This window comes from Plectropomus leopardus, chromosome 11 (genome assembly GCF_008729295.1).
Source record: "Plectropomus leopardus isolate mb chromosome 11, YSFRI_Pleo_2.0, whole genome shotgun sequence".
NCBI lineage: Eukaryota > Metazoa > Chordata > Actinopteri > Perciformes > Serranidae > Plectropomus > Plectropomus leopardus.
Window position 1 is genome coordinate 1,771,322 of NC_056473.1, and position 21,993 is coordinate 1,793,314.

At 40.4% G+C, this 21,993-nt stretch overlaps 1 protein-coding gene across 1 annotated transcript in view; it reads left to right on the plus strand.

The window, feature by feature from the left end:
- The first annotated feature begins 1,110 nt into the window (after nt 1-1,110).
- The window catches only part of vwf (von Willebrand factor), a 38,775-nt gene continuing 17,892 nt past the window's right edge, over nt 1,111-21,993 (plus strand). The window contains exons 1-30 of the mRNA XM_042495659.1: nt 1,111-1,264; nt 1,422-1,473; nt 2,346-2,489; nt 3,228-3,330; nt 3,478-3,686; nt 3,971-4,092; nt 5,467-5,686; nt 5,765-5,887; nt 5,972-6,083; nt 7,171-7,217; nt 7,401-7,537; nt 7,629-7,767; nt 9,088-9,188; nt 9,291-9,486; nt 9,572-9,787; nt 11,154-11,400; nt 11,517-11,611; nt 11,930-12,081; nt 12,246-12,349; nt 12,429-12,567; nt 13,669-13,803; nt 14,058-14,204; nt 14,307-14,447; nt 15,389-15,487; nt 15,586-15,742; nt 17,405-17,572; nt 17,688-17,823; nt 17,913-18,222; nt 20,085-21,240; nt 21,324-21,428. Coding sequence (XP_042351593.1) covers nt 1,259-1,264; nt 1,422-1,473; nt 2,346-2,489; nt 3,228-3,330; nt 3,478-3,686; nt 3,971-4,092; nt 5,467-5,686; nt 5,765-5,887; nt 5,972-6,083; nt 7,171-7,217; nt 7,401-7,537; nt 7,629-7,767; nt 9,088-9,188; nt 9,291-9,486; nt 9,572-9,787; nt 11,154-11,400; nt 11,517-11,611; nt 11,930-12,081; nt 12,246-12,349; nt 12,429-12,567; nt 13,669-13,803; nt 14,058-14,204; nt 14,307-14,447; nt 15,389-15,487; nt 15,586-15,742; nt 17,405-17,572; nt 17,688-17,823; nt 17,913-18,222; nt 20,085-21,240; nt 21,324-21,428 — 5,218 coding nt within the window. The 5' untranslated portion in view covers nt 1,111-1,258. The remainder of the gene's footprint in view (nt 1,265-1,421; nt 1,474-2,345; nt 2,490-3,227; nt 3,331-3,477; nt 3,687-3,970; nt 4,093-5,466; nt 5,687-5,764; nt 5,888-5,971; nt 6,084-7,170; nt 7,218-7,400; nt 7,538-7,628; nt 7,768-9,087; nt 9,189-9,290; nt 9,487-9,571; nt 9,788-11,153; nt 11,401-11,516; nt 11,612-11,929; nt 12,082-12,245; nt 12,350-12,428; nt 12,568-13,668; nt 13,804-14,057; nt 14,205-14,306; nt 14,448-15,388; nt 15,488-15,585; nt 15,743-17,404; nt 17,573-17,687; nt 17,824-17,912; nt 18,223-20,084; nt 21,241-21,323; nt 21,429-21,993) is intronic.

Sequence of the window (21,993 nt, forward strand, 5' to 3'; positions counted from 1 at the left end):
ACAGTAAGAATACTATTGCAGCTGAATGTACCAAGGAAACTATAAATTATATACATATATATATGTATATATAAAACAACACAGACATGATTGTCATGCTGCCTCATTAACTTAAGTAGAAGTGGCACCAAAGTTTGGCCAGTACAAAATTTGAATGCCTTCACTGAAGTAATAACGTGTCCTTTTATATTGTCAGCTTCTGTAATAACAAACACTCCAAGAGGAAATACAAAGGGACCTCTTTGTTTTTAGATTTTTCATGTTTTCAAGTTTAAAATGGTCCATTGTGCATGATAACTCACTGTCAAACTGTCATGGCTTATGACAGACCCATCATTAATGTTCTTTGTAACCCCTGCTTTTCCTAAAGGAGCTACAATACACACCTCTGACCCACGCTGCAGGTGTTTCCACTTCATCTGCCTGATTAGACCCTCAGGAGCTGGTGGACAAGCACAAACTGTACTGACTCACTTGTTAATGTTGTTACCTGGCAACTTCTAACTTAATCATGGTCATCAATATAGCAAGTTGTCTAAAATTTCCAGCACAGCTCCACCCAGCATCAACCTGTGGAGAGGTCAAATGAAAACACATGTGAGAGCATGCAGGACCACAGTGCTGCAAAGAGGTACCACAATAAAATCAGCATATATCTGCACTAAACCGCTTTTGTCTTAGTGCCAGATGATAGGTGAAGCTTGCACCTGAGAGTGTTGATCCGTACCCGTTCCCACTGTGTGTGTATTTATGTGTGTGCAATTTTGGCGCAGCTTAGTCATGTGTTTGTGTATGAGCACCACCACAGCAGTGTTATTGTGTGAGATATCTCCAGAGTGTTTTTTCCACCAGAATTGTTTGGGTTGGCACAGATACAGTTACTTATGAGTAGACTAATCACTCAACCAGGCGATCAGTGGGCACATCCTGGTATTGTCTTGCTGAATGTGTTTGATGGTGTCAGTCTGCAGGCACTGAGCTTTGGACAGAGTGATATTCTGCCCTTTTTGACACAACCTGGCGATGGAAAGGAGTCTTAAAGGAAAGCCACTGGCAGCTGGGCGGGGGTACGGTCTTTGCTATATAACAGATTCCAGGGTGGTTTGACCAACGTCTCAGTTCAGCCTATGTTTGACACAGACCATCACACTGCATCATTATGCCTTGACTGTGTGAGGTTTAAACGTGCAACATTTGGATTGACTGGTTTTGGATTATAATTGCCTTTTCTTTGCATCTCTGTGGAATAACTGGAGCCATGGAGGTAGGACCAACTGGAGTTAAGAGAAGTGGAAAAAGAGGCTTTTAAGGAGGCTGTGAACATGCACAGAGTAAAGTGATGTTTAGGTGTAAGAGGGTGATAATGATGTTAGTATGAGTGATGGTGAAGATAATGGAGACCACATCTTTATGTGTTTTAGGTGTGCATGAGAAGGTATTTGCACGGAATTTGGGTTCTCCTGCATCTGACAGGTAAGATTGACATCAGAGGAGAATCAAATTCTTTTTTGGGATTTGTTCTTATTTTGTTAGTAACAATTGGTTTTAGGAAATCACCAATGTTTTGTTATTTTTGCTAATCTCTTATGTAAGAGAAAATTTTACAAATGGCCAAGAGCACTCTAACCAGGATAAGACAAAAACATCTTGTTTTCAGCTTTTTTTTGTCCTACGCAAGAAAAAATAAGTTTTATATATGGAACATTTTTGAAATGGTTGGAATGCAAGAAATGCCGGCTAAAGAAATACTACTATACTTGGTGCATTGATCCCAATTGTTGTAATTTCAGTTTCTCAGTGTCCCCTCTTCTGACCAGAGCTGGAATGTAATTAGCTACATTTATTCAAGTACTGTACTCAAGTACAAATCTGAGGAACTTTTAAGTTACTTGAGTATCTAAATCTCAGGGTACTTTCTACTTCTACTGCACTACACTTCAGAGGGAAATATTGTAGTTTTATTCCACTACTTTTATTAGATAACTACTTTACAAATTAAGATTTTGTCGGAGTCTTTGCACACAGCACAAAACCTGTTCTTATATAGTGTTTATGGGGCATTACTTATTCTAACTGTGATTTAAGATCAAGTGAGATTCATCATTGAGCAGACCTGGTCAGAGCAGATTTGGATAATTAAGAGCATTTGGTACATCTGGAGCTGACTTCTCTTATGTTTTCTATTGCCAGAAAATCAAAAGAAAATATAAGAGACATTTATGAGAATGTCACTGCTTGAGGCCCAATGTCTTATAAATATTAATATGTGAAATGTGTTATATTAGATCTCCTTTTGTCCTGTTTCTGCAGTCGGTTGCATATGAGTGTACTTTGTGTGTGTCCAGCTTGTGTGGCAGGTATGACAGGGAGATGCAGTCTGTTTGGACAACACCACGTCCACACGTTTGATGGGGTTTTGTATGAGTTTCCAGGAGACTGCAGCTACCTGCTGGCTGGAGACTGCAGCCATCGCTCCTTCACACTGCTGGGTGAGTCATGCTCAGACAATTCAATAAAGAAACAAACAGATTTGAATTCTATTGGTGTCTCATGTGTCATTCAGAGCAGCTCAGTGATTGTGCTTCTCCACTGCCACGGGCTTTACTCTCTCTGAAATGTGTGCATACATATGAAACAGGAGGTTTGAGCATCCTCTGCGCATCACATACATAATTTCCTGCCCACAATCCATAATTCCTCAGCAAAATCATGGACTATCACTTCCCAGAAATCCCTCACACGTGGCCTCTCCCACATATAAGGAGCTTGCCTTTTCATTATGGCTCCATAACATGCCTACGTGGCCTTGGATTGGAAATAATGACCTCTAGTGTGGTGGCTGCAATAGAAATAAAGCTGCTAATGTTTTGAACATCCATCGCCATGCTTCTTGGAATGTTATCACCACAGGGGAAGTTGCATGACATCACTCAGTGGAAACACAGTTATCTTGCAATTGTGTTTTAATGACATTTCCAAAAATATTGTTTAAGTTTTGCGTATATTTGCAATGGAGACCACCTAATGTATGTAATTTTGTCAAAAAAGAGCTCTGCTATTTTAATGCCAAAGAACTACACCCATGCTGACATTTGAAAAGGCTTTCTCATTTATCCTTCCTTTTAATTTTCATAAGATTCAGAATCACTATTGTTAACATTATGTTGCTTTTGACGGTGTCTGTCAGTCAAAGATCCGATTAGTAAGTAAATGTGTTTAATCTGCAGGTGATTTTGTCAATGGCAAAAGGACTGGAGTCACTCTGTTTCTGGGTGACGCCTTTGAGCTGCACCTGTCTGCAGATGGACGCCTCTCACAAGGAGATAAAAGGTTGAGTAATAGAATATTTAAGTTGTTGTTCTAAAATCATAAATTAAGTGCATACTCACATTGACTTACTGCAAAAAAAAATTAAAAATCACCCCATAGTTTGATAATGATTAAGTAGAAGCTTGATGTGTATCTTCTTTCCTGTAGACTCTCTGTGCCCTACGCCTCTCACGCTGTGTTTGTGGGCTCAGAGCTCGGCTTTTATAAGCTCTGGAGTGAGGAGTTTGGCTTCACTGTTACCATTGATAATGCAGCCAACATTGCTGTGACACTGACCAAACACCATGCCAACCGGACCTGTGGCCTCTGTGGCAACTTCAACTCTGTGTCAACTGATGAGTATACCGCTCAAGAGGGTAAGATCAAATGGATAAATGACTAGAGGAGTCAGAAGTCTAACTGTGTGTTGGATATGGGGATGTTTGAGAGTGAAACTAAGGAGAGTTCATTATGACTGGAATCTAGGAAATGATTTGAGACACGAGCACTCAGCAACAGGAAGAGTAGCAGCTCAGTACAGGAAAAGATAAGGTAAAAGAAAGCAAAAGGAACAGTAATGGTAGGACGAGATTAAGGAGAAATCTGTCAACTCGTTTATGTGTGTGTTTCTTTGTGTATATGTGTGTGTTTGTGTTTTTAGGATTCCTTACAGAGGACAGTTATGATTTTGCAAACTCGTGGGCAGTGAAGGGGGCTGATCAGCCATGTCGACGTGTCACAAATCCCGGCAGCTCCTGTAACAGCACAAAGGACAGTTCAGCGGTGAGAGGACACTTCACACACACATACATGTGTGAGGACATCTGTAAGGATGAGATTGCATTTTGAATGTTATCAGAAACTCTGAAAATGTGCAGAAATTTATCTTTGTATTACAAAACCTTTAATTCAAAGAGGCAGCACAAATAAAGAGACACATACGTATTAAGGCATGACGGGATCTCAACTTTTGAGGCTTGCTAACCGAAAATCTCTGCATACAGTATTTCATTCTGTCTAATGTATTATCATTTTGACTTTGAAATTAATTATTTGACTTGGTGCAGTGCAGTAGTATGTAAAAAAAATCCCTCTAGCACTATGGCAGAATCGTGAAAATTGTGCTGAATATCTGATCATTTTTACTCAGAAAGACAAACCTTTGCCCTCCAAATACTAAAAGGTAAATTTGGACCACTCTTCCAAATCTCATGTAGTGACCTGGTGACCTTGGGGTTAATGTGCCAGCTACAACAGGGACTACAACATCCCTGTGTCCACGCACCTTTGTTGCATATCATTACCCAACTCTCTTTCTTTCACCCTCCTCATTTTCTGTCATCTAATATAATAAAGGAATTAAAAGCCCTTCAAATCTCATATAACAATCAGACTTTTGATTTAGTATTTTATACTTATTAATATGCAAGTCAAACTTTTTACTTTACTTTCCTCAAGTTTAGATTTACTTTTAGAAACTTTATATCATTTTTTTTTGTCATTCATTTTTCTCCGGGTGCAATTTGGCTTCCATATACAGTACATATGACTCATTAAAAAGGGACGATACAGATCTGAAAGGTGTGAGTGCAGTTCTGTAACGTGTATAATGTAGTCCATGTGGGTGGGCTGATATGGAAAATCAGCCAGTTTTGGCAAGAACATTTAGTACCACAAGACCACCCACGTGTGGTGAAACCAGAAACACCATCAGATGTCATCTGTATCTCTATTCCCCATGTCTCTGAAAAGAACTAAGTGCTCTGTCTATCTCTATCTGCTGATAGCCCTGGGGGTAATAGTCAGTATTTTGGGGTTCCCTTGACTTCCTCTTTCATTCGCTTGTTATAGTTTATAGTCAAATTAGCAACATGAGACAGGTCCAGACAACATTTCGGCCAATCTCTATCAACAGGTCTGTATATATGCTGAAAAAATTTGGAAAATAAAGCTAATAAAAAGCTGAATTGTCATCAGACGATAGCTGATGGGTTTCAACCTCTTTTGCTTTCCACGTGGACTGTTTACCTGCATGCAACCAAATCCCAGTCACCACCGTGATTGGTCAATACTACTCTGACAACAAAATGAAATTCCCCTTTGTTTTACCGCATTGCTCCTTTGCATTGAACTTGACATGTGTATGTGTTTGTGCAGATTTTTGCCAGCTGCAGTGTTTTGCAGACCTCTAGTGTGTTTCTGCACTGTGCCCACCTGGTCTCCCCTGAGGCCTTCCTGCTGCTATGTCAGGAAGAGGCGTGTCACTGTGACCAGGGGAACAGCGAGGACTGTTACTGTCCAATCCTGTTGGAGTATGCTCGCACATGCCATGCCCACGGGATACTCCTCCGTGGCTGGCTGGAGGAGAGCCAGTGCTGTAAGTTTGTCAGTCAGAAAGAAGGTAGTTGTGAACTTTGAAGTCACATAATCTAAGTGTTCATATGTGTGTGTTAAGTCCCAAAGTGTCCAATTGGGATGCAGTACAGTGAATGCACCAAGTCCTGCTCTACAACCTGCCACAGTCTCAACATCCAGGAGGTCTGCAAAGAAGACTGTGTGGATGGCTGTACATGCCCTGGTAACCTCCCACTCACTATATCCTCCTTTGTGTCGCTCTGTTGCTAGCAGTTGTAACACAACGTGATGTGCGCTTGTGTCTCAGTGGGAAAGGTTTTAGATGGTAATCGCTGTGTGGAGGTATCGCAGTGTTCCTGTGTGCACATGGGACGACATTTTCCACCAGGATCCACCATCTCTCAAGACTGCAACACCTGGTGAGGGGTTGATATGCATGCAGACACATGAAGAAATACAGAGGAATACTGCTACATTTAAAAAACTTCCTCACAAAAGTGATGTTCAGACTGCAGGTAAAAGTGGCCGAAATCTGATGTTTAGCTCATTTGTGACATAAATCTGTTTTTATGCCTCCATCTGACAATGGCCATGGCCTCAGGCTTTATGTTTGTGGGTTGTCCATCCGTCCGTTCGTCCTATAATTGTCAACGCGTTATCTGAAGAACCGTTCTCTTGGACTCAACAATGAAGTGATTATATTCTTGTTGTCATAGGTTGAAGGTCACAAAACATGATTTTGGCTATAACTCACTAATTCATAGGCTACTTATGACAACATTTAACCCTAGTTTTTTTATATAAAGGTGTGAACAGCACTAATCACATGGAATCTGATCTTTTCAGTTCTTTTTTGGGTCACTTTCATCTCTGGTCCTAAATCAAATACATGTCTAACTTTCTGCATTGCGACCTCAGTCTGAACAGTCATATTGGAATTTGTGCAACTTTTGCATCACTCCAGATCAATATTCCCTAAAACTGTGCTCTGCAAGACTTGCTCTGTGAATAGTAACATGCAAGACAGCTGTGACTGACAGATGTAGTCAAAAGAAGTCCTTGGAATCATGGAATTTTGGATGAAACCGTTTCAGGGAAGTCATTCATATCAGGATCTCACTACTCTTGGCTCCAACTCTACATCTATACACACCTCCATATAGATTGACAGAAGCCATTGACCCAGAAAAAGCCATTATTAAAAAATGTGGCTCTATTTTTCCTCCTTTTTTTTATCATCTGCTTACAAATTTGCCGTCTTCCACCTCACATCAACTTATGAGACTTCTGTGGCCTCCCCGTTTACTCCCATACAACAGGGTGTGACGCCTTTGTTTTTGATCTTTTGCACATGCAGATACAGTTACAGTGTGATATCTGGTATTACACATTTAAAAAATAATGTTCACAGCAAAATAAAATAGTGTAATCTGGACAATAAATCTAATTTGAGCACTACATATGGCTTGCTGTGTGACCATAACCTTTATTGTCTCTTTCCTGCAGTGTATGCCGTCACGGTTCCTGGGAATGCACCAATGAAGGCTGCCCCGGTGAGAGACATGTAGAGTAACAGTCAATGCACTGATTTACACATTGTGCTGGTAAACAAAGCCTTGGGTTGCTTATTTCTGATGTTTTATTCTTCTTGTGTGTGTGTGTGTGTGTGTGTGTGTGTGTGTGTGTCTGCGTATGTGCGTGTGTGTGTGTGTGTGTGTGTGTGTGTGTGTGTGTAGGTGAGTGCTTGGTGGTGGGTCAGTCTCACTTCAAGACCTTTGACAACAAGTTCTTCACTTTTACTGGTCACTGTCTGTATCTGCTGGCAAAAGACTGCACAGACTACAGCTTCTCTGTCATCATTGAGAATGTACAGGTAAAGCGTGTTTCTTTTAATTTTCCTGACACTTTTCTGCTGCTAGCTGCTGTTCATCTCTAGTATCATGGCTTTTGGTTTTGTGTTTCAGTGTGCAGATGATCAGGATGCTGTGTGCACACGCTCAGTGACGCTCAGCCTGCCATCTCTGGATGACATGACAGTGAAGCTGAAGCACGGAGGAATTGTGTCTGTCAACAGCATGGACATCCAGACCCCAATGCATCACGGTATGTCGCTGGCAGAATAAAGATCCACACTTAAGCCTCTAAGCATGATACTGTATATGGTATCATACTTAGAATATGGCCTGAAAGTAGTGGAAATGTCAAACTTTAACCTGTTCTATCTTGAGGAGGACAAAACTTGGGCTCAAAGGTACAACAACAAAAAAACAGTTTCCATCTTAAAGACATAGAAGACATCCAGTCAACGCCAGCTGATAAACAACAAATGAAAATGAATCCATCTTTGCTGATCTGAATTCTTGACCATGATCAATTTTGTGATCATTATTATCAGCAAAGTGTTGTTAGTCAAGGGCAACTAATTGATTCAATATGTGGCTCTCAACCAGGGGTCTGGGGACCTCCAGGGGTCCTAGAGGTAGTCCCCAGAAAAAGGAGGAATAGTTTATTTTCATTGTTTAATTCCCTGTAGAAATGAGCCCAATGTAAGTAAGATTCATAAAAGTGACAAATCTGATCATATTTTTTACTTCCCTCCCAGTTACCCTCTCAATTGCTGAGGATAAGGCAACTAACTATTATCTTTATTATCGATTAATCCACCTATTATTTTCTTGATTGATAATTTTATTAACAAAATGTCAGAAAATAGGAAAACTTAACTATAAATTTCCAAATCCCAAGGACATCTGAAAATTGTTTCTCCGTTTCATCTGAATAACAATCCAAAAATTCAAAGCAGTTCAGTTTGATACCATTTTTAACAAAGGAGCACATTAAATTGTCACCTTTAAGAGGCATGACACCAGCAAATGTTTGGCTTTTATTTTCCTTTTAAAAAAACCCAAAATGATTATTCAGATGGAGGTGCCTGAATTAAAATCTAACTAAATAATAATAATGAATAATGATCTTTATTTGTATAGCATCTTTCATAATTAAAATACAGCTTAAGTGCTTTACATGCAGGAGTGCTGACAATTAAAACCTAACAATATGTAGAAGTATATACTTTTATAAATGTAAAAATTAATAAATTAAGATGAATAAATAAACTAAAATAAATATAAAATCATTATACAGCACATGGATACCATAACTCTGGAAATAAGTTAGAGACAGGCCAGAGGTGGAAAACGAATAAAATAAATATAATAAAAAAACATTAAACGACGAAAGTCAAAACCATAAAAGTGCATAAAAATCATAAAACAAGTTTATTAGAAATAGCCACCATAACATGCAGTGATTTTATGCATGTAAATGTAGGAGTCCTTGACATAAAAAGGTTGAGAACCACTGGATAATATCAGCATTATAGTGAACTAAACTAGTCCGTTCCCTTTGTGTATAATTTGACAGGCCATCTGCATATCCAGAAATCTGTGCAGTCTTCTGTACATGTAAAGTTTGGAGATGACCTTCAGCTGGACTGGGATGGTCGGGGCCGTGTGCTTTTAAAGGTACAATCATTTTAATGGATACAAAAGATATTTTTTAGTTATGGTACATATGCCAAAACATCAGTAAACAACTGTACTGAATTTTGTCCTTCCTACCCCCAGCTGGGACCACGATGGGCAGGGCAGACTTGCGGTCTCTGTGGTAACTATAATGGTAACCAAGGTGATGACTTCTTGTCTGGATCTGGTTTGGTTGAAGCGGGTCCTCAGGCATTCGGCCAATCGTGGAGGATTAACGGAGACTGTGAATCCACCCGCAAACATGAGACTGATCCATGTGCCATTAACCCAAAAAGAGGTACACGCACACACAAATATAGATGCACACAAACATACGTATCTACAAAAACTTAACCCCTATACTTCCTTCCTGCACCTTTCAGTGCGTTTCGCAGAAGAGGCATGCTCAGTGATAATGTCAGACGTGTTCAGTGCGTGCCACTATCTGGTGAACCCGGGTCCATTCCAGCGGTTCTGTCGTTATGATGTGTGTGCGTGTACGGACAGTGAGGAGTGCCTCTGCTCGGCTCTGTCTGCCTATGCAGCTGCCTGCACTGCCAGAGGAGTGCTGCTCAACTGGAGGTCTCCCTCACTCTGTGGTAAGGCTCACACTGAACTCATTCACAGCTGATCACTCCTCTGCACATACAATAACATTCCAACATCTTATTCCATTTTTTAGACAGAAGGTACAAGGTGCAAAAACAGCACTATTTACGAGTAAGTACTATAGAAAGTTAGTAATCTGGGTCAGTCATAACTTCAAGCAGGTGAAGATCAGGACATCAGCTCCACATAAAGCCATCTACTTGTATCATCGAAAGTACAACAGCAAACATTACAAACAACAGAGATCTACCATACAGGGTTCCCAGGGATTACTGAAAGCTTGTGAAGGTGGCCCTTAAATTTTGCAAATAGACATAAATAGACATGGGTCATTGCATTTGTTTGAATTTGTATATTTTGTGTAAGAACTGAAAGTGAAGTTTTTTTTATATTGTCTGCCATTACTGTAACACAGCCCAACAAGTGTTCACATTCACACTCTCTTTTTTTAATCGCTGTCTGTCTCTCTGAAAAGCCTGCTACTCTCAGTGTTATAACAGTGATAAACCATGATCCAAGTCTCAGACTATGTCAGAATGGGCCCTTGAATTTGAGGGAATTGGGCCTGGAAATCCTTAAAATGTCCCTGAATTTAATGTTTAAGAAAGTGTGGGAATCCTGATCATAATTCCAGGCATAGCAAACAATCTCTTACAGATAAAAACACTGTTAAAAACTGTCTTCTTCAACCAAAACTACAAATACCTGTTAGGAATATTATTGGTGGCTTGTAAGAAATCTCTAACCAGGATATGGCTAAAAAAGTAATAACCCAGTGCTGATGAATGGAAAGATGTAATATACAGTGTTTATGTAATGGAGAGAATTACTTTTAATTTGAGAACCCAGAAGGATACCTTTATTGAAAACTGGCCAAAATGGATAATGTACAGTGTGTTTCAAGAGTCAGACCTTCCTTTATGTGAACAAGTGTCAGAAACATGTGGTTGTGTAACTAGTAGCTTCATTAATTTTCATTTGCCTTTCTACTTATTTTCTACCCTTATTCGATGTTATGATTTTTATTTACTTAACACCCCTCCTTTTCCCCACCTATTTATTTGTTCATTCTATGTTGTTTTTATATATTTATTTTATTTTATTATATATTTATATACTTTATTTACACTTTATATATACTCCATTTATACTTTATATATACTTCATTTATTTATCTGTTCATTTATTTGTCATTTTCAGATGATAGAAAGGTCTTCATGTTCATTTGGTTGTGTATTTTGTTTTTGCACATTCACATAAACTAATAAAAAGAGAATTACAAAAAAAAAAACTCAAAAAATTGCAGTTTAACTGAGATTAGATCCCTGACCCTGTACCTTGATTTGATCTTGTCAGAGCTGGAATGTACTGGCGGCCAGGTGTATGAGGCCTGTGGGAGTGTGTGTGACCGGACGTGCCGTGCTCTGTCTGGCACTGAGGCGGGATGTAAGGGGGAGAGGGTGTGTGAGGAGGGCTGTTTCTGTCCAGCTGGAAAGTACCTGAGCAACTCTGGAGAATGTGTGACGGCTGACCTGTGCACCTGCCTGCACGATGGACAGCTTTACCAGCCTAATGATGTCTATGCCGATCACAACAGCATCTGGTCAGTGACTGTGCATGTGTGTGTTTAGAGACTCCGCTAGTTATGATGTGCTAATTGTGTTTAATGGATACACTTTCACTTTTTGTGTGTTTTGTTATTTTTGTTTGTGTATGTAGCTACTGTGAGAATGGCTCCATGCGCTGCAGCTCTCCTGAAATGAGTACTTTACTGTCTGACCTTTTCTATGACGATGACCTGGCACTATCCAGAGGTACATTTCACTGGAATTTTATTGAATGTCTGTGTGTTTTGTGAATTTTCTAATCCACTATCCATATGGTATCTTTCATTTGACCATTTGTTTTGAACATGAGACATTGCTGCCTTTGTATGCAGTGAACTACTAAGTCAATACAGTATGTCTCTCTCTGTTCACCCCCAAGAATCCTATTAATTTTACTCTGCAATTTATGTGTCAATTGCTTCAATGTTTTTGGGTTTTTTTGAGTTTATAATTCATTTTGCGTTTCAGTAACTGAACTGACCAACTTCATGTTACCCAACCACATATTGTGTTTTGTGTATGCAGAGCGTCGGTCAGCCCGGTGCCCTCCTCCACTCGTCCGCACAGACTGTGATGCAGGGGCAAAAGGCCTCGAGTGTGCCAGGACCTGCCAGAATCTGGATCTGCCCTGTGTCAGCCTCGCCTGCATCCCTGGCTGCCTCTGTCCACCCGGCACAGTAGGTGGTGTGTTATCCGTGTGTGTGTGTGTGTGTGTGTGTGTGTGTGTGTGTATGTGTGTGTGTGTGTGTGTGTGTGTGTGTGTGTGTGTGCATGTGTGCTGTACATAAAGCACCAAACATTGAAAATAAAACATGCTAATTGATGAGCGGATTGATTTCAGGTGCGTCACCGGAGGGACTGCATTGCACCGGAACAGTGTCCCTGTTACCATAACAACAAGCCATATGCATCAGGACAGACAATCTCGGTGGACTGCAACACCTGGTAAAATGATTGTTTGCATACACGGGTATGAAGGAGAATACCCACAATGAGCTTCCTTGACACGCTCTCTTGTTTACAGTGTGTGTGAGAACAGGAAGTGGCGCTGCACAGAGAAGGCATGCGATGGCGTGTGCCGCACCGTGGGGGAGGGGCATTACATAACTTTTGATGGCCTCAAATACTCCTTCCCTGGCCTCTGTCAGTATGTCCTGGTCCAGGTAAGAGGTTTGCAAAGGTTGAGCTGCACCTTTAAAACCCATCCTTTTTTGTCTTCTTCTCTAGTGCGTCAGGAAAAAGTATGAAACAAGGGTGGACTCGCACACAGAGAACAAAAAAGAGAATTAAACTACAGTCTAAATGTTAAATGCTTAAATTTGATAAATTACAGGGCTGCACAGACAATGAAAACATGCAAAAGTGCAACAGTTTCAGTCCATGTTAGACTATCCTCAGTGCACAATGAGATGTGCACGATGAGTCACCATATATTTGAGTCACAATACAGCTGCACCTAGTCACCTATATTAAGCTAAGGCTTGAACAAATATACATGAAGGCATGTGCCAGCAAGTCAAGTCTTTACAAACACATCATAATAATACAACTCCATGGTATTGAGATATTGGGCCTCATGCAAGAAACAATATATAAACAGTTTTTCTCTTATTTATGCTTGCATCCAGGATTTGTTCTTACTTTGTTGGTACACATTGATTTTTGGGGTTCACCAATGTTTTCTTATTTGTGCTCTTCTCTTGGGTAAGAGAAAACTGTACGAGTGGTTGAGACACTCTTTCACAGCCCACAAATTGATGTCCAACACAAGGAGAAATGAGTTTTATATTTGAGGAACATTTAAAAAATGCATGAATATCATTTAATCAAATTTAGATAATGATTTGCAGTAATTATAATGTATGGATTATTACATTTCAGGGCTTAAGAAATACTACCATAAGTGGTACTTTATAAATTAAGATTTTTGCACACAAACCAAACATGCGGAAAATACATGTGCAGATGAAACAATTAGTAAGTTATTTAAAAATTTAATTGGCAAATATTTTTTTCATTGTAGAAGTAATTTTTTCATGGAAAAACATTTCATGGTTCCAGCTTCTCGTATATATTGTATGTGTTAGAAATTGCTGCTGATTTGATAAATTTGCTGCTTGATTTATTAAATGTATTTAAACCTTTTGCATGTGTATCTTTCCTTTTAATACTTCATTATACTGGTGTCTATATAGAAAAAGTTAATATGCTATTCATTCTGTAATTTTCCAACTTTTACCTTTTTCTACTTTTGTTGTCATTAGGACATGTGTAACGGAGAGGAGGGTTCATTCAGAGTGCTGGTGGAGAATGAAGCCTGTGGAATTGTGGGACATCGCTGTGCAAAAGCTATCACAGTCTTCTACCAGGGAGGGTTGATTGTAATGCAACATGGAGAGGTAACACACATTTTATGTATGTTGAATATTTATCACTCTAATGCAGTGTGGTGCCTTTTGTCTAACATTTTGACATGATCCATAGAAGAATTTCAGTTTGTAAAGCAGCAAACTGACATCACCAAACGTCAGATGTCTGACATATTCATAGCTTTACTCAGAAAATCTGAGAAGTGATTGACTGTTGCAACTAAACTTTCCAGACTTGACCTGTGAGTGTATGCATCCTTGGCTGCCATCTTTCTCTCTAACAGGTGAAGATGAAGAGGCCAGTGCTACAGAGCTCACAGGTGGAGATTGTGCGATCTGGTCAGTTTTACACGGTGCTGCTAGGAAAACACATTTCTCTCAGCTGGGATAAGGGAACCCGCCTCCTGGTTCACATCTCAGCCACATACAGGGTACTCATGTGCTTTAACATGTTTGTTGAGTGAATTAAGTTTTTTTAAAATCATTTTGTATTAAATTTGACCTTTTTGTTGCATAAATTTTCTTACGTGTAGGGCCGGGTGTGTGGTCTGTGTGGTAACTTCGATGGGAACGTCAACAACGACTTGATGAGCAGTAACAACCAGCTGGAGGTAGACGCCTCTCACTTTGGGAACTCCTGGAAGGTTATTCCCAGCTGTGCCGATGTGACACAGGTGAAGTCTGGTCTTAGTTTGAAGGTAGCTCATATTTAAAGGTAATATTTTCTCACCATCCTTGGTTCCAGGAAAATTTAGGGTACAACTGATTTAGATGTGGACATATACAGTAAGGTTCCATACATGGTTCTGTTTCTGTGCCCAGATCTGGAGCACTTAAACCAATGAAATCTAGTTGTGTGTGGGAGGAAGTATAAGTACACCCAATGAGGTATCAGTAAGCGAGATAATAAACTGGATTTAAAATAAAACAAAACAAGCAGACTGCATGTTTACTGTGATGGATGACCTACCTCAGACAAGTCGGCGCAATTAAGTTTTGTCCCATACTGACATGACAAGAAAATCAATGACTGTCTAAAAGGTTTAAATGGAAATTATTCTTTTGAAAATGGTTTGCCATAATGTAAAGTATGCATGTGTTGTAGTTAATGTTTTTAGAAATACAAAAACACCGGTTTGCATCTAATTTAGTTTAGTTTATTTGCATGTGTATAAAAAAGACCGTAATTTAAAGGTTTGAACATTGTGCAGGAGAGGTTAGAGGACAAATGGCTTATGAGGATACCTCCACTATCAAATAACAGTAAACAAAGATTCCATAACTCATCAGTTTCAAGACCAAGCAGCAGTATAGATATGGTGAAAATTTACACATTAAAAAAAGTTTATATTTTCATGTTAAGATGCGTTTTGGAGAATCTGAAAAAGTGTTACAATTGTTTGCAAGTTAAAATCCTTTACTGGTGGTTTTTGAATAACAATAAGGGATAGATGTAGATGTTGCTTGTAGCGACGGAAGTAGATTGTTCTACGGAGGTGTTTCTCATTTTTTAATTACTAACTATTGCGTTTCTAATATTGCACAAGACATTTAGAATATTTCAAAGATGTAAGTACTGTCGCACTAAATTTGTGTCTGTTTCTTCTGTTTATAGATACCCGGACCTTGCAACGACAACATTGTCAAGCTGGTAACAGTGGAGCAGTCTTGTCGTGTGATCACAGGTCCTGTCTTTAGAGAATGCAACAGCCAGGTGAGTGTAATTACCAGATACACTAGTTATCTCACAACACTATGTGCATTTTTAGGTTCATGCACTTTTTCTTCTCTCAACCTTTTCGGTGTCTCTAGGTGGAAGCAGAGCCGTATGTAGAGATGTGTGTGGAGGCAGCATGCTCTTGTCCATCAGTGGGCGACTGTGCGTGTTTCTGTGATGTCATTGCCGCCTACGCTCAGGCCTGTTCAGAGAGGGGTGTGTCTGTCAGCTGGAGATCGAATGATCTTTGCCGTGAGTGTGAAGGATTTCTCCAGACAGTTATTATGTTATGTTGTTAGTTATTACACAAACTCATTATTCTTATAATCAAAATTACTAAAATGTACAGATCTTGTGGAATTTCAAACAGCACAAGTCCTGTTTAAAGCTAAGAATAATCTACTATCTGAAAATAGTCAAAAAATGTTAATTGAAAGGGAAGGCAGTTATAATTTCACGAGAAAATTCAAATTCGAATTTTTGAGTGCACACCAACAAGAAGTTTTTGTATTTCTATCTGTGGAGTTAAAACTATGTAACAGTCTGAGTGAGGAGCTTAAACAATGTCAAACATAAACCAATTTAAAAAGCGGCATAAAGAAATCATTTTCACAAGGTACAGGAATGAAGACGGTGTTTGACGACCTAAAAGTGATTGCCATTTATTTAGTTTTTTATTTTTTATTTTATTTGTTTATTTGTGTTGTTTGTCTCCTCCTTGTTAATCCTCAGGTATATTTTTTTCTTTTTCTTTGATTAATCTGCTTAAACTTGAAGGGATTGTCCTTGTATTGTGTTGTATGTGTGTATACATATTTAAAGATCTATAAGGCAAAAAAAGTAGTAAGTATAGATTGTACATATGAGAGTTTATAACTTGTATTCAGATAAATATTCTGCTAATAATATATATTGGTATTAGAAATAAGTACCAGAAATATGTACAGTTTCTTGGAACAAGCCTTAGATAATTAACTACTGTACAGGTTATATTATTAAGGAAGCTGAATAATTAACCATCAGCGAATTATGGAGAAGGGATGGGATTAAATAAATTTGCACTTCTTCCCACTCCTTTTCGGATATGTCAATCAAATCACTGAATGTTAAATGCGTGTAAATATATAACTTTTTCTTTTCCCTGTTATGTTATGTTTACATGTTCGAAATAAAATATTTATTCATTCATTCTTTTCATCATGTTGATCCTGGCTGCTGTATACTTTGTTGTCAGGAAAATACATCATGGCTGCTCGACCAAGCTAAACCAGAAAGCAGTGTCGTCTAAGCTCATAAAATCAAATGGCCAGAATAAAAACAAAACAAAACAAAATAATTATTAACGAAATCATCCCCCATGCAGCTTGTCTCCTTATATTTTTTTAGAACACTGAATGCAAAATAACCTGGAATTTCTTTTGGGGTTTTAATTCCAGCATCAGGTCTTCTTGTTTTTCACTCAGTTAGGGATTTATACTCTGATATAAGATGTTTTGTTAAAAAAAAATCTACTCGTTCCTTGTTTTTCTGCATGTCTGAATACTTTGTTATTTGGGTCACAGATCATATTTATCTTCTATCTGTTCAATCCAGAACTGGATAAAACAAAAGAGCTTTAAGGGTTCTTCTGTTGTAAAATAATGTGTTGGTTATTTTGTTGTTTCAATGGCATTTTAAATGTATGCATGGTTATATGTCAATGTGTGATGTATGAAAAGTAGGAGTATATACATACATATACACAATTTTTTAATATATATATAATTATATATAATTTATATAATTTATAATTTATTTATAATATTATTAAGATTATATATAGTTGTAATAGCTCTACCTTTTTATTGTATGCATTTCTTGTCTGCATTAAATATAACTTAATTAATTAATTTATTATAACTTTTGTCTTCATAGCTGTAAGCTGTGAGGAGCTGAACCCCAAGAGCCCGGGTGTAGGGGAGGAGTTATGCCAGTGGAGGTATAATACTTGCGGCTCTGCCTGTCCAATCACCTGCCAGCACCCAGATCACCTCCACTGTTCGCTGGCATGTGTTGAAGGTTGCCATGCTTACTGCCCCCCAGGTGCCAATAATGCACACATATGCAAAATATTTAAACATGTAAAATCCTAACAGAATGTAGATATAATTGGATGTTTTAGTGTACAAATATGCAAACAATTAACTTTTTTCTTTAGGCCAACTTCTGGATGAGGTTGCCATGCGTTGTGTGGATCCCTCTCAGTGTCAGGTGTGTATCCATGAGGGTCAGAGAATCTCTCACGGCAACAAGGTCATCGTGAACCACGATGACCGTGTTCACTGCAAGATATGGTAAGTGGGCTCATTTTGTTGCCCATTGCACATTAATGCTTTGTAATTTGATTCTTTACATATTTTCAATTGCTTTTTTTTTTCTAAAGTCACTGTAACAACAACACACTGAGCTGTGAAGCTTGTGCCTCCTCTGCCATATTCACCACTCCCACACCAACACCAGCCTACTCCATTTCAACAACCCTGCCCTTCACCACCTTGATGCCTGAGGGCACGTGTGACCGCGCAATGGATTTGGCATTCCTATTGGATGGTTCCGAAGCCCTAAGTGAAGACGAATTTCAGGCAACCAAAGAGTTTATACTGGGAGTGATTGAGCGATTTCGCATGGGCTCAGCTCACACTCGAGCCACAGTGCTGCTGTACCACTCTGGAGTCAAAACCTATGACCTGCAGGTACGTAAACATATGCTGGAGATGTATGGCACAGCAAAGTCTGTGGTCTTGCACAAATATCAAAGTCAAAGTCAAAGTCAGATTTATTTGTCAATTTCTTCACATGTACTTGACATACAAAGGAATCGAAATTACGTTTCTCACTATCCCATGCGTTGACAGATATCAGACAGGACAGGGCAAACAGTAAAGTGCACAGGCACAACAGAGTTAAAAATCGAATTAAAGAATTAAAAATATAGTCTATATAACAAAACAAAAGAACAACAAAAACAAAAAACAAGAGCAAAAATAGTAATGAGTGCAGTAGAGAGAAAACAGATAAACAGAATGTAAACAGCAGAATAAATAGTGCAAAAACAGAATAATCAGTAAATAAACAGTGTAAACAGTGTAGTGCAAAAAAAGAATAACCAGTATATAAACTGTGTAAACAAAAACATTGTAGCAGCTGTGGGGGTTATTATTGCACAAATGAGAGGTAGAATTAATAACTTAACTCCTCAGGAGGGGAGAGAGGGGAGAGAGTTCAGCAGTCTTACAGCCTGGTGGATGAAACTGTTGGTGAGTCTGGTAGTGCGGGAGCGGAGGCTCCTGTACCTCCTTCCAGAGGGCAGGAGGCTGAACAGATTGTGTGCGGGGTGGCTTGCGTCGCTCACAATTGTGGTGGCCTTTCGGGTGAGGCGGGTGGTGTAGATGTCTTGCAGAGAGGGGAGTGGTGCCCCAATGATCTTCCCAGCTGTATTCACAATGCGCTGCAGTGCTTTCCTGTTGTAGTCGGTGCAGCTCCCACCCCACACTGTGATGCAGCTGGAAATGATGCTCTCAATGGTTCCTCTGTAGAATGTAGTCAAGATGGGTGGTGGAGCACTTGCCCGCTTGAGTTTGCGCAGGAAATAGAGGCGCTGCTGGGCTTTCTTGGCCAGTGATGCGGTGTTGGTAGTCCAGGAGAGATCTTCACTGATGTGCACCCCCAGGAATTTGGTGCTGCTCACCCTCTCCAATGCAGCTCCGTCGATGGTCAGTGGCAGGTGTTGGGTGTGGCCTCTCTGGAAGTTGACAACAATCTCCTTAGTCTTGCTGACGTTTAGCAGGAGGTTGTTGTTCTTGCACCACATGGTCAGGAGCTCAACCTCTTTCCTGTAGTGAGTCTCGTCGCCCTTGGTGACGAGCCCCACCAGTGTTGTGTCGTCCGCAAACTTCACGAGGTGGTTGGAGCTGTGGGTTGGTGTGCAGTCGTGTGTCAGCAGGGTGAAGAGCAGAGGACTGAGCACGCAGCCTTGTGGGGTCCCTGTGCTCAGGGTGATGCTGCTAGAGGTGTTGTTGCCAACACGCACTGCTTGTGGCCTCTGGCTGAGGAAGTCCAGCAGCCAGTTGCAGAGGGAGGTGCTGAGGCCTAGTTTGTCCAGTTTGCCGATGAGTTGTTGTGGTATTATGGTGTTGAAAGCTGAGCTGAAGTCTATGAACAGCATTCGCACATATGAGTCTTTCTTGTCCAGGTGAGTGAGAGCTGGGTGGAGGGCAGAGCAAATTGCATCCTCCGTGGATCGTCTGGCTCTGTATGCAAACTGGAAGGGGTCCAGGGTGGGGGGGAGGGTGGATTTGATGTGTGACATGACTAGTCGTTCGAAGCACTTCATGATGATGGGTGTCAGTGCTACAGGACGGTAGTCGTTGAAGCAGGATGGGGATGATTTCTTTGGCACGGGTATGATGGTGGTGGCTGCTGTGTGAGGCATTTTGTGGAATTATACTTCACTGGTCAAATTTAGCTTAGAAATAAGCTTCTTTACTCCCAGAGACTGAATGTCATCATAAACGTCTACGTGTGGTTGTTTGATCTTCTAATTTTATGCCTGCAGGTTCAGAAGTGGCTGTTTAAGAAGACCGTGCGTGAGCTGCATTACACAGGAGGAAACGCAGCCTTCTTGGATGAGGCTGTTAAATATCTGGTTATCAACATCTATGACAAGAACAAGCGTGACCACGCCGGCCGCGTTGCCATCATCCTTACTGGTAGTGCTAACCCTCGCCCCGTCCGTGGCATCGTCAAGATGCTCCGCAAGAAAGCCATCACCACCCTGACCGTGGCGCTGGGTCCCGGGGTAAACATGGGACAGATCAACGATATCACAAAGGCCAACCCAGAAAACAGGGCCTATGTTCTCAGCAGCACAGGTGAGCTCCCTGAGCGTCTGCTAGAGCTGACAGATTACCTCTGCACCTTGGGGTTGGAGCCCGAGGTGGCGAAACCTCCAACACCAAAGTCCACTCCCAGGCAAAGCACGACCACCACAACTCTGGCTCCTCGTTTGGAGCCCAACCCCACACAACACCTCGCCAACACTCCCACATCCACCTCTCCCACTGGCCTGTCTCCCATCACCACATTGCCATCTCCCCTCTTTCCAGTCAAAGATGTGACATTCATCCTGGAAGGCTCTGATGCGGTCGGTAAGGCCAACTTTAACAAGTCACTCCTCTTTCTGGAGGAAGTAATCTCTCAGTTGACAGAGGAGGAGGAGTTCATTCGTATCACTGTGATCCAGTACTCAGTAACAGTCACTATGGAGATCCATCGGTGGGAGCTGAGGCGGCAGAGGACCCTGCTGCTGCAGCGACTGAGGGAGATCCGTTGGAGGGGTGGAAGTAAGACAAACACAGGCGCAGCTGTAACTACAACCCTTCAAGAAATAGCTACGGTCCAACCTACACATGGCCCCACCCCTCCTCAGCTGGTCTTCCTCGTGACAGAAAACCCACCTACTGACACAGTGACACGCCCACCATCTACGAGCACCCACACACAGGTGTACCCCATCGGTGTTGGACCAAAAGTACATGAGGTTGACTTGCTCCCATTCAGCTTCCCTCAGCGCCCACTGATGGTGGAGGACTACAACCGTCTGACCACCCTGGTACACCGAGTAGTCAACATCACACACACATCACTCAGGCCCCGCTTTCCTACGCTGCCACCCCCTGTTCCCCCAACATTCGCAACCCTGCCAACCTCAGGTACAGAAGACACACTCAATTCAATCATTTAGTCCACAAGAAGTCCTCAACTTGTACTCATTTTTATGCATATATTTGCACAGTGCCATGTAAGAAGCCTGTGGATGTGCTGTTCCTGCTGAAGGCTGGAGAACACTTCGGCGATATGAAGACATTTGTCAAAGCTTTCATCAATAATGCTGACATAGGTAGGTGTGACAAAGCCTCTGAATGTCCTATTACATTTTAATGTATTCTGCATTTCACTGATGTGTAGTATTGTCATTAGTTCTAGCAGTTTTTCTGTCTTTCTGGGAAAAATACTCTGTGAAGCTATGATTTTTTGCACTAGACTATTATATCATCAGTCAGGTCATAAGTGGTTCAACAGCAATTTGGATAATTACACAGTGTTGTGTGGTCAACCAGTGTTTTCTAGTCATTTATTTCAAGTGTGAGTGCACTTGAAAACATTTCAAGGATTTTTATGAAATTTTAACATTAAAGGAATACTTTGTATATCAAGTAGTCACTGCGATGGTACCTTAAAGTCCTAAAGAAAATCATGTATTTCTTGCATACCTTCATGGTGAGGGAAGAATCCAAAAAAGAGAACAATCCTGATGAATTTAAGTAGTTAAAAAACAGCGAAACTACATCAAAATCAAAACATCAGTTTATAAACTCTCACTCAACATGTGCATATAATCCAAGTCTCATTTATCAAGTTGTATGTTCACTACTTCTCAAACACATGCTTATTTTTCTCAGTAA